Consider the following 18,232-nt stretch of genomic DNA (forward strand, 5'->3'; position numbering starts at 1 on the left):
TTTCTTGGGTACCTGCAGCCCTCTCAACCTTGAGGCATGAAACTCCTCAGGGGGCTGTAAGAGTGGGTCCTTTAGGCTGATGTTTCTCCAGGCCCTTGTCTGCCAAGAGTAGAAGCAACTGGGGAATGTGTGCAGAGGTGGTCAGGATTCTTTGTGTCCCTCACCAAGGTCAGGCCTCATGTGGTTCTGTCTCCCTGGGTCTAGCCCAAGCCAGTGTAGGCTGGAAGGCTGGATGCTATCAAGGTCACTGTGAGAGACTGATAGCTGAGGGACGTCCTGGATGACAGAGCAGCTACTCTCTGAGGAGAACCTGATCTGCAGGTGGTGGAGAGACAGTAGGAGTTCACCAAGGCCCCACATGAGGCTCTGAGTCACACTGGCCTTTGTTCCTTGCTTGCTCTGGCCCTTGGCTGAGGGGCATTCGGGGATCCTGCCAGCAGCTCAAGGCACTGGCAGTGTTCCCTATGTGCACATCTTTGGAAGCATATCCTGGTGCAGGAGGACGACAGAGGACACAAGTGGACGTCTTGCTCCTGTGAATGTGGTTGGCAGCCTGATCATGGTGGTCACCCAGCTGAACCTGCAGTTTTGCTTCCAGGGCAAGAAGTTGCGAGGCTTCAGCTGTGAACTCACCCGGTCCCCCCATGGGGTCTTCCCTGAGACCGTCTTTTCTATCATGTGCCAGATCATGGTGCCCATTCTACTCTCAGGCTTGGGCATGTTGACAGCCAGCCTGGTGATGAACACTATCCAAGTGCGTACCAGGCATTTGGGGGCCTGGGGGGAGGGGGGTGGGAAACCAGGCTCCCTAGGCATCACAGATATGATAGGCCAGGGGACACCAGAGGCCCTGAGTCGGGGTGCAGCCCAGGATTCCCGGGCTCAGTGGTGCCAGCAGGAGGATCCTCCAGGGGGCCTTGTGTCTGAAATTCCAAGAAGCTTCTGACGACCCTCTCCAAGGTCAGCCCACACTAACCACGTTAGCTCAAACCATTTTCCTTCCAGATTCATCAGGCAGGGCCTGGAGGGGTTCAAATCCTCTGCCTTTCACTTACTATTTGAGGGAATTCATTAGCTTCCCCCGTATCAGTTCCCCATCTACAGATGGGGCTAATGAATGCACCGACCTCACTGGGTTGTGAGGGTGAGACACCCAGTGTGCTTCGTGTTGTGACTCCAAGGGTGATGGGCACTGTTCCCTCCAGTCCCCAGAATCTTTGTGGGGCTCTTCAGTGAGGGGACAAGGTCCAGATCCCGGGATGGGGTCCAGATGAGTGTAGGGATGTGGTAGTCTGTGTTGATTAGAAGCATTGTAGGGAGGCCCTTAAACGAGCACACACTCTGGCATTCACTTCTCCTGGTCTCTTTATGCTCTGGGGTTGGTTCACGTAATGCTGTTTGAATCATTGAGGGTTTGCTCTGTCTACCTAAACATTTTTATAGAGTTAGTGTGTGATAGAAAAATTAGAAAATATGCACAAGTGAAGAAGGAAGGGTGCCCATAATCTCTGATCAACATCGTGGTGCGTGTCTATCAAGAATGTGTAAACATAAATATATGGGATCTTGCTATGTAATGTGCTTTTATTATATTTTTTTGAGAGAGAGTGTGTGTGCATGTGTGTACGTGAGTGAGGGAAGGAGGGGCAGAGAGAGGGAGAGAGAATCCCAAGCAGGCTCTGTGCTGTGAGCACAGCACCAAATGTGTGGCTCAATCCTATGACTCTGGATCATGACCTAAGCCAAAATCAAGAGTCAGATGCTCAACCGACTGAGCCACCCAGGCACCCCTGTAATGTGCTTTTTAATCAGTGAAATTAAATTTAAATTTAGTTGGTTTTTTTTGGTTTTTTTTTTTTTTACGTTTATTTATTTTTGAGACAGAGAGAGACAGAGCATGAGCAGGGGAGGGTCAGAGAGAGAGAGGGAGGGAGACACAGAATCTGAAACGGGCTCCAGGCTCTGAGCTGTCAGCACAGAGCCCGACGCGGGGCTCGAACTCACGGACCGTGAGATCATGACCTGAACCGAAGTCGGCCGCTTAACCAACTGAGCCACCCAGGCGCCCCTTAAATTTAGTTTTGCAGCCCATGGGAACATTGCATCTAGTGCAGTGCCTTCCTCAGTTCCACAAAGCATCTCCTTCCTGATGACAGCTCAGCATTCTTTGTGCATCTGTGTGTGAGTTGAAGAGAGATTATCAACACCCACCCTGTTCCCTGGTCTCTGAATGAGACTCTTGATGGCTCTGCCTTCAGACTTCAGTGGATGGGATACTCACCCCTCCTGGGGCTAGGGCGGCCCTTTGTGTACTGGCCAACTTGCTGTTAGAAAGCATTCATTTGGGCTTGCAACCTAGATCCCCGTCTCTCCCACCTCAGAGCTTCACCCCTTGGGGTGCTCTACTAGTCTCTCACCCAGCTGAATCTGCAGTGGTTCAGCTTCCTAAGACCCTTCTCCAGAGAAAGACTCTGCCCTGTGTCTCTGTTTTGACCTTCCATGGCCACTTCATGGAACATGGTTTTAAGCCCCTACACCACAGTGCATGTCCCTCAGTTGCTGCAGCCTGAGAGGTTATTTATCAGTCAGTTGGGGGATCTCAGCAGAGTCTGGAAGATTGGATGGGATGTCAGGGAAAGAAAGGCTCGGGATTGTACCCGACCATCAGCAGGGGTGACACAGGAGGCCAGTCCAGGAGGAACTCCAACTGGCGGGCCGTTTCCTGACCTCTGTGTTAAGTCTCCATCTGAGAGTCTAGCATGCAGAAAAGGGGATGTCTTGGGAAGCAGGCCCAGAGCATACCTGGGCAAATTTTTCTGCAAATCCAGGACTTGAGCCATCCAGCTTTGGGAGGCCCAGCATTTGGGAGGAACAGAAAACAGCCCTGAAAGACACAGCTCATTCTTTCTCTCCAGTTTGCAAATGTGCAGTGACTCCCAGGTGTGGTGGGGTTCAAGGGCACTCAGGTTTTCGTGGCTCCTGCATGTGCACCACCACCTCCCTGGTCACCCCCGCTCAGTGGTTCAGGATGTGGCCTTGTCAACACTGTTCCAGGGGGAAATTACATAACATAGGAGGGTGGCCTGGCTCCCACTGTACCCAGGCTGCCACATTCTGGGGCCTCATAGCCCCATGAGCCTGCAGCAGGGATAACCTCCTGGCAGGGGCACCTTGTGGCTGTCTCTGGCATAGTGGGCTGGCCCGAAGAGTACTGGTTGGGTGCTAGCTTTACCTACTGTAGATTTGGGGTCAGGAGTCTCTCTGTTTATGGTGTTTGGGGTCAGTCTATAGTTGGGTCCAGGGATTGGGGCCCAGTAAGGGGCCAGAGTATCAGTTCAGTTTTTTTTTTTTCAAAAAATTATTTTTCAGATACACAAGTAAGGTATATATAAAAGTTTCTCTCTCCCTCTATTTTTTTAATGTTTATTTTTGAGTGTGGTGGTGAGGGGGGGATGGGCACAGAGAGAGAAGGCGAAAAAGGATCCCAAGCAGGCTCCAAGCTGGTATCAGCGAGCCCAATGCAGGGCTTAAAGTCATGACCCATGAGATCATGGCCTGAGCCAAAGTTGGATGCTGAACCAACCGAGCCACCCAGGAGCCCATGTTTCTCTTTTTTATAAAATAAGTATCTCAGCCTTCAATCTCATTCCTGGAGGAAGCTTCTATTATCATGTCATGTGTATCCTTTCAGGCCTTCTTGGGGGTTTATGTAGACCCGTGGGCACCAGAAACAGTGACAGCGGCTGTAATTGTTAGAGTGTATGTAGTCTTTCTTCACTGAATCAGAGATGAATCAGGGTATCTGCTTTTGAGCAGTTAGTAGCTGAGCACAGAGTAGGATAGATGAATTCATTCATTCATCTGGTTCCTCGTTTATTCATTCAGCATATTTTGTTGAATTCTGTGTTAGCTGCTCTCAGGCCCCAGGAGTGCAATGGTGAGCAGAAACAGACCTGTCTCTGCCTCCCTGGCTTTTGTAGTTTAAGTGGTGAGGCAGGTGATTCATCCCACGAGCCAGTGTTAAGGGAGTGGAGCAGTGAACAGACATTTGCCTGTGAAGAAAGAGGGAACAGTTCATTCTTCCCAGAGGAGTCAAAGAATCTGCAGTTAGTAGGACAGTTGGAGTTGGACCTTAAAGGATAATATAATAGTTTCTGGGATGATGTGAGAGAGAGCAGACAGTCCAAGCAAAGGGATCAGTGTGTGCAGAGATACAGACAAATGAGTGGGCATTTGCAAGGAGTGAGGAACAGCAATTGGCCATGGTCATGGGGTGGGGTGCTGGAACAGCCCGTGAGAAGGGCTGTCTGCTCTGCTCAAGTTGTATGCTGAGTACAGAGGGGTTGCTGATTTTTGTCCTCGTTATTTTAAAATAAATGTGTATTTTATTGAAGTATATCATGGATGTGTTGAAAATTGTACGTGTTATGTGTACAGTTTGAATGACCATCTCAGGATAAATGCACCTGTGTAATCCCCATCCAGGTCAAGAGCATTTTCAGCCCCGAGTGGGCTCCTCCATCCTCTGCCCCACCTAAACCAGTCTTCTGCCTTCTAATACTGGGCATTAGTTTTGGATGTTTTTGAAGCATGATACTACCAGAGACATTCCTGTCTATTTCTTGTATGTTTTGAGGGGACAGATCTATTGGGTGTATGCCCAGGATCAGAACTGGCCAAGGGGCTGAGTGACAGGGTCATAACTGTAACAGAACTGAACTGTGGCAGCAGGGTGAAGGCCACAGGGAAGAGCTGGGAAGCTGTGGCTGTATCAGAGCCCTGCGAGTGCAAGAACCATTACTAACTCTGACTGATTTTGATCTCCCCAGTGCCCCTCATAAGATTTATTTGAAGCATTGCCAGAGAGGGCAGTGGTGGTGGAAATTAAGACAGTTACCATGACTTGGATGCCAGGCTGTCAGGGAACACAAGGGGTTACTTAAGTCCCTGCTGGAAGAGCAAGAATGCCTGGAGCCACAGTGGGCAGGGCAAAGGGTCTGGGCAAGGAAGGTCAAGTCTGGAATCCTGATTTTGAAGGGCCCATGGGATGTCAGGATTCAGTCAGCAGTTGGGTAGGCAGGTGTGGTGCTCAGAAGACAGATCTGAGCCAGAGATGTCGAGCATCACCAGCACAGAGCACAATGTCTTAGTCAGAAAACCCTAACTCCAAGTGACTAGAGTCATTTAGGATTCCTATAAAGAAGGCTACAGATCAGACTGCTCTAGTACTTGTTAGTTCCCTGGATTAACAGTGTCAGCGAGGATCCAGGGTCCTACTGCTTTTCTGCTTTAGTCTTCCCTGTTAGTTGACTTTGTCCCATAATAGACCCCTGGTGGTTATATGGTGCCTGATGTGTCTAGATGTGACTTCTCAAGTCTCTGTGGCCATCATTGTGTCCCAGCCCACACCCACATGACTGATGCAAAGGCTCTCCTCCTGCCCTTCACCCCCTTAGGGCCGCTTGTTAATGTAGGGAGGATGGAGATGGCTGTGGGTGAGGTCATGTAGGGTGTGCAGTAGAAGGTGACTCAAGCCTTGGGAGGGAGAGGAAATGGCAGGGAAGGAGAACGAAGATGAAGCATGAAGGACTCAGGATTAATAGGTTAGGAGATCTACAGCCTTTTGTCTCCTGACCTCTGGGAGCCACTGTTGGCAGAAAGCAGACTTGGAATGGATGGGTCAGGAACCATGAGTGCGCAGAGCAGTAAGTGGTTTGATGCCAGCCTAACCTTACCCTTGGCTTGGCTCTGTCTGTTCTGTAACAGGGAGTTTCTCAACTGTGGAGTTAGAGGACAGGCCTCTTGAAAACGATGGACTGTTTTCTTGAGCATCAGTTCCATAAAGCTATTACGTAACCCAAGGACGGTCCAGAGTTGAAAAGCCTGTGTCCATTTGGAAGAATCAAGAATTATTGTTAGACCTTGGTAAAATTTCTAGCTTTGCAGCCTGCCTATCTGGAGAAAGGAAATAAAATTCTTTAAATTAAATAATATTAAGAAAAAGAGGTCAGGAGCAGGAAGAGGAGCCCTCAATGGAGGTCAACATGGAATAAGCAGAGGTCAGTTTCGGACTGGGGGAATGTGGTTGTGAGTTCACAGGTGTGACATGGAGTGAGAGGTGTGCCTGTCACACAATTGGAGCTTAACACCAGCTGGGACTGGGGGTAGGGGAGGTCCATAGCTCAGAGAGCCAAGGAGTGAGGAATGGAGGTTAGAAGAGCCCAAGGAAAGGGCATTGCTATGGGGTGGGGAGGGACAGCAGCTAGCATAGCATCTGAGAGGGTGAGAACAAGACTCACTACGTTCAGTGGTGCTGAGGAAGACAAGGGCAAGCTTCTGTGATGGGATGCAGAGAGAGGGGATTTATTTTTACACTTGAGTTGGTGGGGACTTGGTCTTGTGTGTCAGCGAAAATGAAGGTGCTTGGGAGCAGGCTGAGGTGGGAGGCCAGAGGAGGCTTGGGGTAGAGGATGCCGGCCTCAGGGGAGGCTGGAGCCCAGGGAGGGGTGCCTGTGCCAGGAACTGGGCTAGGGACTTCCGTTCCATGCATGCTGTGGCACACTGGTGAGATAGCTGCACAGGGGCCAAATGCTTCTGGAAGCCTGGGAGCCACTGGAGGCCGCTGACAGACAGTGGGAGCACCTTCTTGCCTGGTGACATGGTTTTCTTCTGAACTTTCAGAGAAGGGTAGACTCATAGCTCCATCAGAGCTGGGATTGGATTCTGAATTTCCCAGCTTTGCCAATGAGGTAAAAAGAAAGAGGGAACCGGCAGCCATGAGTGCTCTTCCTCTCTCTGAGGACATGAAGGACGCCTGACCCTTTCACTCTAGACCCTGTAAGATGTTTTGTTGGGCTGCTTTAGAGGACTCTTCTGGGCTCTACCCCCATTCTCCTCCCTTCCCACCATATCTTCAGTCTCAGGCAACAGGGCCCAGACCCCAGGGCTCCTATCTCCTAGCTGACACAGTAGGAGTGTTGTTTTAGGTCTAGAATTCTAAAACCCGGAGGAGCTCTTAGCGTAGGGATCACAGAAATCTATAGGGGACTGAGAGGTAAATTAAGTCAATAGAATCAGATGAGGTATTGAAAATTGATGGGGGTAGGTTGGGGATAAGCAATCTAATTGCATATAAATTGGTGGGAATAATTTTCACCTCACAAAGAAGTTATTTTTGAGAGAGAGAGAGAACACAAGTGGGGCAGGGGCAGAGAGAGAGGGAGACACAGAATCCAAAGCAGGGTCCAGGCTCTGAGCTGTCAGCACAGAGCCCGACGTGGGGCTCAAACTCACGAACTGTGAGATCATGACCTGAGCCGAAGTCAGACGCTCAACTGGCTGAAAGACCCAGGTGCCCCCCTTTCATACTTTTTTTAATCTTTTACCTTTGATAGAGACCTGGATAGAGCTACATTCTGTCTGTTTTGACAAATCCAGTGTCCCCACATGATACTCTGGGTCACCGGGAAATCTGTGTCACTCCTTTGTCCCAGATGTTCTCACCAGCTCTCCCATTCATGAGAAATCTCCCAGCTTTGAAACTGGTGACTTGTTCCTGTTGCTACAGACACATGGGCCACCCTGGGTATGTCGTGTTTGCAGGCTGGATCCCGCCAGTCAGGCTCGGACACAGTCTGGCCTCTAGTTTTCCTAGCTGCTGAAGTTGCCACAACTTCTCTCAAGAAATTTCGAAGATGTGCCAATATGTGTGTTTGGATTGATCTTACTCTTTCCCCACCAGCACTGGCCTGTGTTTATGGAGGTTAAAGACCTATTGACGTTGGTGCCACCCCTGGTGGGCCTGAAGGGGAACCTGGAAATGACGCTGGCATCACGACTCTCCACTGCTGTAAGTAGATAGTTGAGCATCTGGGCCACCTGCCTCCCAGGGACGGACACATGGGCACCTCCCAGTTTCTCCTCATAGCCTTGTTAGGCAGGTGGGTTTGCCTCTCCGAAAAGACAGGTGTCAAGAGGTTTTGTTCTGTCATGATGCTCCACCTGGTCGCTCCTCATAGCCTGCTATCTGTTGTTCCACAGCGCAACTGGACTTCTGGTGAGGGCCAGGCTCAGCCCCGTGTGCCCTTGGTTTTTCCTATAACCTGCTATGTCCCAGAGCCTGGCTCCACACATTCACACAGAAGCTGTAATGAGCAATGCAGCCTCACTGAAGGGTTTTAGAGATGAAACAGGATTTTCGTCACCACATCATCCATCTCTGTTAGAGGATTTTCTTTTCTATGATGGTTCTGAAATGCCCCATCAGCAGAGGGGTCTTCTCAGGACTCCCTAACTCACTCTGTCCCTCGGGCTGTCACTCATTCTACCCCTCCTAGCTATCCTGGGAATTGCAGTTCTTTTCCTTCTATTATGCAGAATGCTCTTTCCCCTTCTGTGAAACCCATTTCACGTTCAGGATGTGAACAAGGCTGATGGCAAGAGTAGGTATGTTGTAGTCAGGAAACTGAAAGAAGAGTGATGTAATTGGAATAGTGAGGGAAAGAGGTGGGGCCTGCCTAGAGAGTGGGTTAGGGGTGGCTAGCCGGACAGTGGCCCCCAAAGAGCCACATCCTAATCCGTGGGACCTGTGCATAGTTTCTTATGTGGACAAGGTCTTTGCTGGTGGGATGAAGTGAGGGACCTTGACACGGGAGATGATCCTGGATTATCCACATGGGCCCAGTGTCATCACAAGGCTCTCTAGGAAGGGGGGGACAGGGACGTTTCAGAAGCAAAGGCCATGTGAGGGAAGTCAAGTCAGAGAAGATGCTATGCCACTGGGTTTGAAGTTGGAGGAATAGCCAGGAAATGTGGCTTTACCTGCTGGAGAAGATGAAGAAACAGATCCCTCCCTCGAGCTTTCTGAGGGAGTAAGGCCATGTGGACACCTTGATTTTTGCCCCATAATATGCATTTCAGACTCCTGGCCTCCAGAAGGTAGGAAGTACAGAAGTGTATTTCTGTGTACACACTAGAAATAATCATTTACAAAATACAGTTGGAAAAGAGGTATCTTTCAAACCATTGATTTTATTTTTTAATTTTATTTATTTATTTATTTACAATAGAATGTGCTTTTAATAACACTAGAAACCAGAGGAAATAAACAAGGCTGCATAGGTGATTTCATTTGCACATTTCACAAAGCAATCATGTACAATAATGAATACCCTAATTACTCAAGAACGTCCATATTAATACAGAAAAAGAATTACCAGAGGTTACATAATATTTGTTTTCAAAACAGACAAGATGGCTTTCACTGGACTTCACTGTACCCCAGAGAGATACCCAAGGTCCATGTTAGAATTTCAACACAAAGAAAAATTTGCAGGAAAAAAAAAAGATACACAGACTCAGGAAAAAGAAACATCTTTTGAAAAGTTACTCTAGGTTGTAATAAGATTTTAAGAGTGATTTCAGCTGGAGTTGCCTCTTTAGTGAACAAACAGGGGCTCTGAGGCTCACTGTGTGATGGCACAGGAGGAAGAAAGAAGCGGGACACAGTAACAGAGATGAGAACCCAAGCACTCTGGCACCAACAAGTGCTATTACATATGCAGAAGGCACTGCTTAGAGGAACTAGGGTTTCCAAAACCAGACATATTTTGGAGTGGCTAGCAGCAAAGATGGTTGGACAGGTGGCTGTTTAATGAATTTTGAAGACAATAGAATTCACAGTGGGAAGCTTACAATAGAGCTGGCCTTCTATAGGAAATCTTTCAGGAACCCTTGTGTTCTTGTTAAACATATAGGAAAGACCAAGCCAACAGATCTGCAATTCACATGCAAGACAAAGCAAGTGTGATCTGGGCTAAATACACAGAAAGGAATCAGAGCCTTCTCAAGAAGGCAAGAGGAACATTTTTGTGCACCTGCTTCTTTTACTGTGCTGACTTAGGGCATTCCACAAGAGTTGAAAATAGTGATGGATGCAAAGCCAATTAACCTGGTCTGTCAGTTATAGGTAACTGCATAATATTAAAACATAATGATGAAGAATTATAGTTGAGGTTGCTAAAGGCTAAGGAAATTCTCCAATTCTTAACTTACAATAAGAGCATTTACAGTAAATTCAAACATACAACTTACAGCTGGTTTGTCGGCTTTCCAATTCATTGCCCCAGTTTGTAAACAAGCTCTAATCACTTTGGTAGCCATCTGCACTCAGGGACACAAAGCATTCTGCAAATCACTAAAGTCCTATTTAAAATTTTCCTCCTTCCACCTAAATTTCCAGTGTGCTAAGTAATCTGCAGGACAGAAGGCAGAGAGGAATGAAGTGTGAGTCTGAACGTAATCCTGCAAGGCAGAGCTACCGTGAGTCTGAACGTAATCCTGCAAGGCAGAGCTACCAAGCCAGCCTCCACCTAGACCAAAATAAGAGCACAGAAATATGAGGGAAAACATTTCCTGAAGCTCAATTCCAAAAGGTTAAGTTGCTCAAAACTTCCAGTTTGAGAGAGGAGCATGGTTTTAGCCTCAGGTCTCCCTTTCTGATCTATAAACATCAGAAGGCCCCTCAGGAGTCACTGAAACAACATAGCATAGAAGCATCTATCAGAAGACTTAATGCTTTGCGGTGCACTTAGTTCACAGGATAATAGGAGCAGATGGAATTTCTTTAAAATACATACATAAAAGCTTACTAAGTTCTCCTAAAGATTAAACACAAAATGTCCATAACTAACCATCACTCTCCTGCCAGAACAGAGCCAGAAATGTTGAGTATGCAAGTACTAATTACAAGGATTTTAAGATTAGTCAGAAACAGTACCAGGTAACATCCCAAAGTGTACAAGCCAGTTAAACACATATAAAATTGGTACTAATCCAGTTAGATATACAAAATGAAAATTATGGATGTTGCCTCAAATATCTGGGATTCCACAAATTTACAATCAGCCTATGTAACAAAGTAGACTGTAGTTTTAAGAAAACATTACCATTCAATATCTATTTCAAAAATGATCTCAAGTCCCAATGATGTCAAAAGTCATTTATCTGGAAATTAGAATCATTTAAATGTTTGTACAAATTTGCAAATAACAAACCAAAAAATTAGAAAAGACCTGTACAAGGCTGGCCTTTAATCTATGTTTTTCCCAAATGTGTTTGACAAATCCATTAATTCAGCAGAATGATAATGGGCTATTGGTTCTCATGTAAATTGGGTGGTCTTGTGAACAGGCCCAAAGCTGTTCCATGGAGGCACAGGATGGAGAGCTTGGTTCTCTGTGGTTCATCTGGTCAGCAGAACACAGGTGGTACAAACAAAAGTTTAACTTATCAAAGACATGAGACCATCACAGTATTACAAAACTTTCCTTTGACCTAATGGATATTTAAAACAACAATGACAACAACAACAACAAAACACACATAGTTCTGTAGCTACTGCTTATGTAGAAAACTTGAAAGCACACCAGTATCTGCATGTCTTTTCTGCAGTTATATGGTGTAATGAGTTTGGCACTTCATTGTAATGAAATTTCCAATGACACAGTCCTTACCTACAGTGGCACATAACCTGCAAACATCAGGCAAACATCCTGTACAGGAAAAGTGTCTTCGCTGCCAAGTCTGACAAAAGGAAAAAAAAAAATTGCTTCCCCCCCCCTTTTTTTTTTTAATCAAGAAAAGGAAAATGAGGGGTGAAGGACATCTTTGGACTGCTTCTCTCCATTCCTGTTGTCACACAATCTGAAGTCCTTTAAACTGTAGCCTGTTCACTAACTCACTGTTAGCCTGATACCCAGCTATGTGTCATCGTCTTAACGCTGTGTGGGAAGCTTTGGTTGGGCAACACATTGTCAGCGTCAAAATCTAACATATCACCGTCCATGAGGTTGTTCCAAATGATGGACTCCATGTGAATCAACATGCCATCCAAGTCGCTTGGGAGCCTACCCTGGTTGAGAAGGCCCATCCTGCCATGGTCATTGCAGCTGCTCACTGAGGAGTAGGCCCCCAGGGCTTTCATCTGCGTGGTGTGCGATAGCAGCACTTGTAAAGCTGTCTTCACTGGCGGCGGTTCATTCCTGAGGTGTGGAGCATGGTGCTGACTGCATGGGGCAAGGCACCCCCATTAACTGCAGATGTTGGCTGGGTATGTCCGGGGTGGGTGTGGGAGCTGGGGTTCATCATTTTGTTATGAGATGCCTGACTACCATAGGTTGACATGACCAAATTAGGGCCCATTAACATATTGTGACCAAGGACCTGGCTGTTGGGTTGGGTGATCCCAGGATCAACTACTGTCATAATGTCCTGATGGGGAGGAGAGTAAGTAAGCAACTCCTTCAAGAGTCCCGGTGCACAGTTACAATGATTCATACCTCCATAGCTCAATTTGTTGTCCTGAAGTGTTTACATAGGCATGTGGGGAAAAGGACTCCTGCTGGACTGGCCGTGTGTATATTTTTGGGAGTTGGGGCTGGGTGAATTCAGACTGGTGTTTGGTAGTACATATGAGTAGCATGGTGTCTGCTGCATCATGGTCCCAGGTGAAGACTGAGTTGAAACAGTTAATGGCATTGGTGATGAGACAAGGTTGAGATTATCCAAAAGGTTTTCCATATTTTCAGGATTACTTATCTCAGACAGACTGGGTGGAGCAGAAGCCATCTTTGCAGCAGATAGTGGGTACACCATAGAATGCACATCCCCATCTCTCAGATCATCCTGTTCTGTCATAATGGGATAAAGTCTCCCACTAATAGTACTAGCATTTGAGCTAGTTGGAGGGTGAAATGCATGCCAGTTATCAAAGCCATCACTGCTGTGAGAGCCAGGGCTGTCCCAGGCACTCTCCTGACCAGACTGTAGAGACACTTTTTCTCTTAACAGCTCAGCCCTGGCTCTTAGCAAATTTACTGTTGTCCAGAGACGCAGCTCTTCTCTAGGGGGATTTTCCACTCCTACCTCCCTCTGGATTGAGCATCCACCAAGAACTTTTTCCGGTTCCTTAATTCTGCACACGAATGAACTTGGTGTGTAGGGCCAGATTAAAGCAAATTGAATTCTTCCAGCCCGCCGAGCTGTTGCTGTCACTCTTACCCTTGAAGTATGGCACATACTTGACCATCTCCTCTTAGATCTGCGACAGCATGAGCTGCTTCCACCCTGAGCTCTTGATGGACTTGGTGATGAGGTGGGCATAGGACAGGTTGCCTGATGCATTCCTGAGGGATGAGCTCCTCTTGTGGCGACCCTGCGAGGGGCCCGGTGGCGGCTGGAGGCATGGGCAGGTGCCAAGACAGCGGACTTGTGCAAGCAGCCAGCCTCTGGGCCCTGCAAGTCCCTGCACCAAACCCTGGTGGTGGCCCCAGCTGGACCCAGGCCTGAGCTGGAAGTTCCTGCTCTCCTCCAACAGGCTCAGGTTGCTCAGGAAGCTTGTGTTGACAGCAGCCCCTGAGGGCAGGCAGGGCTGGAGTGGCAGAGCTGGGCTGGCCTAATGCCGGCCTAGGCAGCGGCCAGGTACACAAGCGTGGCAGGGCCATCGGCTCCAAGTCCTGGTGGATCTCCAGAACCCGGGGCGGGGCACTTCAGCCACGGTGAGCCCTTCCTCCCCCAGCCGCGGGAGAGCCAACCAGGAGGGGGCACTAAGAGCTGGTCCGAGATTTGGAGGGGCGACATTGGTGCCTTGAGCCCACGAATACAGGAGGAAGGTGCAACGGAGTGGAAGCACGAGCCCCAAAGTTGACTTCTGACTTCGCGGATCCATCAAGCTCTAGGCTCTTTCAGGTTCGCTCAGCTCAGGCTGGACGGCAGGCAAGAGTCTCCAGGTCAGGACAGGGTCTGTGGACTGAAGACAGACTGACGGACGCTCGCTCTGCTGGGGGCTAGACCGCAGCACTGCTGTCTGTTGAATATGGCGGTGGCCGCTGCAGCAACTCTATGTTTACATTTTTTTAATGTTTATTTATTCTTGAAGGAAAGAGAGACAGAGCCTGAGTGGGGGAGGGGCAGGAAGGGAGGGAGACACAGAATCCAAAGCAGGCTCCAGGTCAGCACAGAGCCCCATGCGGGGCTCGAACTCAGGAGCTGTGAGATTATGACCTGAGCTGAAGTTGAAAATTTAAGTGACTGAGGCACTCAGGTGCCCCAACATGGTCCTTTTTAAATAATTTTTAATTGTGATAAATGCACATAAAAGAGGACTTACAAATTAACCATTTCTGAGTGTCTAGTTCAGTATATTATTAAGTATATTCACATTAAGTATAGTCACATTGTTTTTTTTTAAGGAAATCATATAAATTATTTAACCAAAAATCTAATTTCCTTTGAAAGACATAAATTGTTTATTAAACAACCATTAATCAAGAGTACTATTATACTAATTAAGAGAGAATGGCATAATATTGAGCAGAGTTCTTTGAGAACAGGTCCTGATTGGAAATATATGGTAAAATTTTTTTAACTTTATTTTTTATTTTTTAAAATTTACATCCAAATTAGCATATAGTGAAGCAATGATTTCAGGAGTAGATTCCTTAATACCCCTTACCCATTTAGCCCATCCCCCCTCCCACAACCCCTCGATCAACCCTCAGTTTGTTCTCCATATTTATGAGTCTCTTCTGTTTTGTCCCCCTCCCTGTTTTTTATTATTTTTGTTTCCCTTCCCTTATGTTCATCTGTTTTGTCACTTGAAGTCCTCATATGAGTGAAGTCATATGATTTTTGTCTTTCTCTAATTTCACTTAGCATAATACCCTCCAGTTCCATCCACGTAGTTGCAAATGACAAGATTTCATTCTTTCTGGTTTCTGAGTAATACTCCATTGTATATATATATACCACATCTTCTTTATCCATTCATCCATCGATGAACGTTTTGGGCTCTTTCCGTACTTTAGTTTTTGGTAATAGTGCTGCTATAAACATGGGGGTGCATGTGTCCCTTCGAAACAGCACACCTATATCCCTTGGATAAATGCCTAGTAGTGCAATTGCTGGGTCGTAGGATAGTTCTATTTTTAGTTTTTTGAGGAACCTCCATACTGTTTTCCAGAGTGGCTGCACCAGCTTGCATTGCCACCAACAATGCAAAAGAGATCCTCTTTCTCTGCATCCTTGCCAACACCTGTTGTTGCCTGAGTTGTTAATGTTAGCCATTCTGACAGGTGTCAGGTGGTATCTCATTGTGGTTTTGATTTGTATTTCCCTGATGATGAGTGATGTGGAGCATTTTTTCATGTGTTAGTTGGCCATCTGGATGTCTTCCTTGGAGAAGTGTCTATTCATGTCTTTTGCTCATTTCTTCACTGGATTATTTGTTTTTTGGGTGTTGAGTTTGATAAGTTCTTTGTAGATTTTGGATACTAACCCTTTATCTGATATGTCATTTGCAAATATCTTCTCCCATTCTGTCGATTGCCTTTTAGTTTTGCTGATTGTTTCCTTCGCTGTGCAGAAGCTTTTTATTTTGATGGGGTCCCAGTAGTTCATTTTTGCTTTTGTTTCCCTTGCCTCTGGAGACGTGTTGAGTAAGAAGTTGCTGTGGGCGAGATGAAAGAGGTTTTTGCCTGCTTTCTCCTCGAGGATTTTGATGGCTTCCTGTCTTACATTGAGGTCTTTCATTCATTTTGAGTTTATTTTTGTGTACGGTGTAAGAAAGTGGTCCAGGTTCATTCTTCTGCATGTCGCTGTCCATTTTTCTGAGCAGTACTTGCTGAAGAGACTGTCTTTATTCCATTGGATATTCCTTCCTGCTTTGTCAAAGATTAGTTGGCCATATGTTTGTGGGTCCATTTCTGGGTTCTCTATTCTATTCCATTGATCTGAGTGTCTGTTCTTGTGCCAGTACCATACTTTCTTGATAAGTATAGCTTTGTAATACACTTGAAGCCGGGGATTTTGATGCTTCCAGCTTTGGTTTTCTTTTGCAAGATTGCTTTGGCTATTTGGGGTCATTTCTGGCTTCATACAAACTTTAGGAATTTTTGTTCTAGCTCTGTGAAGAATGCTGGTGTTATTTTGATAGGCATTGGATTGAATATGTAGATTGCTTTGTGTGGTATTGACATTTTTTTTTACATTTATTTATTTTTGAGAGACAGAGCGAGACAAAGTGAAAGTGGGGGAGGGGCAGAGAGAGAGGGAGACACAGGATCGGAAGAAGGCTCCAGGCTCTGAGCTGTCAGCACAGAGCCCGACGCGGGGCTCAAGCCCACAGACTGTGAGATCATGACCTGAGCCAAAGTCAGACATTCAACCGACTGAGCCACCCAGGTGCCCTGGTATTGACATTTTAACAATACTTGTTCTTCCAAACTATGAGCGTGGAATATTTTTCTTTCTTTTTTTTTTTTTTTTTTTTTTTTTGTATTTTCTTCAATTTCTTCCATAACCTTTCTAAAGTTTACAGTGTATAGGTTTTTCACTTCTTTGGTTAGGTTTATACCTTGGTATTTTATAGTTTTTGGTACAAGTGTAAATGGAATCAATTCCTTGATTCCTCTTTCTGTTGTTTCATTATTGGCATATAGGAATGCAACTGATTTCTGTGGTTTGATTTTATATCCTGCAACTTTGCTGAATTCATGGATCAGTTCTAGCAGTTTTTTGGTGGAATCTTTTGTGTCTTCCATATAGAGTATCATGTCATCTGTGAAGATTGATAGTTTGCATCCTCCTTGCTGATTTGGTGTCTGTTATTCCTTTGTGTTGTCTGATTGCTGAAGCTAATACATCTAATACTATGTTGAATAACAGTGGCAGGAGTGGACATCCCTGAGGTGTTCCTGACTCTAGGGGGAACAGTCTCAGTTTTTCTTCATCTAGGATGATATTAGCAGTGGGTTTTTTTGTATATGGCTTTTATGATCTTGAGGTATGATCCCTCTGTCCCTTCTTTCTTGAGGGTTTTCATCAAGAAAGAATGATGTATTTTGCCAAATGCTTTCTCTGTATCTATCGAGAGGATCATGTGGTTCTTTTCCTTTCTTTTATTAATTTGATGTATCACATTGATTGAGTTGCAGATATTGAACCAGCCCTGCATCCCCGGTATAAATCCCACTTGGTTGTGGTGAATAATTGTTTTAATGTATTTTTGGATTCAGTTGGCTAGTATCTTGTTGAGAATTTTTGCATCCATGTTCATGAGGGATATGGTCTATACTTCTCCTTTTTAGTGAGGTGTTTTTCTGGTTTTGGAATTAAAAAAATACCATTTGATTTTGATGGAAGCAGTAGTAATGTACCTCTTTCATTTCTGGTTTTGAGTCCTCTCTTTTTTCTAATCAATGCAGTTACAGTTTTGTGAATTTTATTGATCTTTTCAAAGAACCAACTCATGGTTTCATTAATCTTCTCATTTGTTTTTCCATTCTGTATCTGTGATCTAGTCACTATTATTTCCTCGCTCCTAGTAGCTTTGCGGTTAGTTTGTTCTTCTCTTTCACATTAAAAAAATTTTTTTTAATCTTTATTTATTTTTGAAAGAGAGATAGAGTGAGATCAGGGGAGGAACAGAGAGAGAGGGAGACACAGAATCTGAAGCAGGCTCCAGGCTCCAAGCTGTCAGCACAAAGCCCGATGTGAGGCTCGAACTCACAAACCATGAGATCATGATGTGAGCTGAAGTCGGCTGCTTAGCCACCTGAGCCACCCAGGCGCCCCTTCTCTTTCACATTTAATAAGTTGTCATTTTTGGTGGTTGACTGAGATTATTATTTTTTTTAATTTAAGACTGTTTACAGCTAGAAATATCCAGCTTAGTACTGTGTTAACTGTATCTCTTAAGTTTTGGTATGTTGTGTTTGCATTTTAATTATCTGAATATATTTCCTATTTCTGTTGTGATTTCTTATTTGATCCATTGGTTGTGAAGAGTAATTTTTTTTGATCTTCATGTATTTGCTGATTTTCCAGTTGTCCTGCTATTGATTTCTAGTTTCATTCTAATGTGACTGGAAAAGACATTTTGTATGATTTCAGTGTTTAAAAATGTATTGAAACCTGTTTTGTGTGGTAACATATGGTTCATCTAGGAGAATGTTTCAAGGCTACTTAAGAAAAATTTGCGTTCTATTTTTGGGTGGAGTGTTCTATCTATGCCTGTTTGGTCCAGTCATTCCATATTGTTAGTCATATACTCTGTTTCCTTATTTGTCTTCTGCCTGGTTCTTCTGTCCATTATTGAAAGTCTTCAACTATCATAGTAGAGCTGTCCATTTCTCCTTTCATGTCTGTCAGTGTTTGCATTTGTTTAAGAGCTCTG

General features: G+C 45.6%; 1 protein-coding gene across 1 annotated transcript in view; it reads left to right on the plus strand.

Annotated features, from left to right (window-relative positions):
* The first annotated feature begins 559 nt into the window (after positions 1-559).
* The window catches only part of LOC102954880 (solute carrier family 41 member 3-like), a 93,893-nt gene continuing 76,220 nt past the window's right edge, over positions 560-18,232 (plus strand). Inside the window, exons 1-2 of the mRNA XM_042977196.1 lie at positions 560-754; positions 7,742-7,849. Of these exons, the coding sequence (XP_042833130.1) occupies positions 560-754; positions 7,742-7,849 (303 nt within the window). The remainder of the gene's footprint in view (positions 755-7,741; positions 7,850-18,232) is intronic.

The sequence above is a fragment of the Panthera tigris genome, chromosome A2, assembly GCF_018350195.1.
Source record: "Panthera tigris isolate Pti1 chromosome A2, P.tigris_Pti1_mat1.1, whole genome shotgun sequence".
NCBI classification, from domain to species: domain Eukaryota; kingdom Metazoa; phylum Chordata; class Mammalia; order Carnivora; family Felidae; genus Panthera; species Panthera tigris.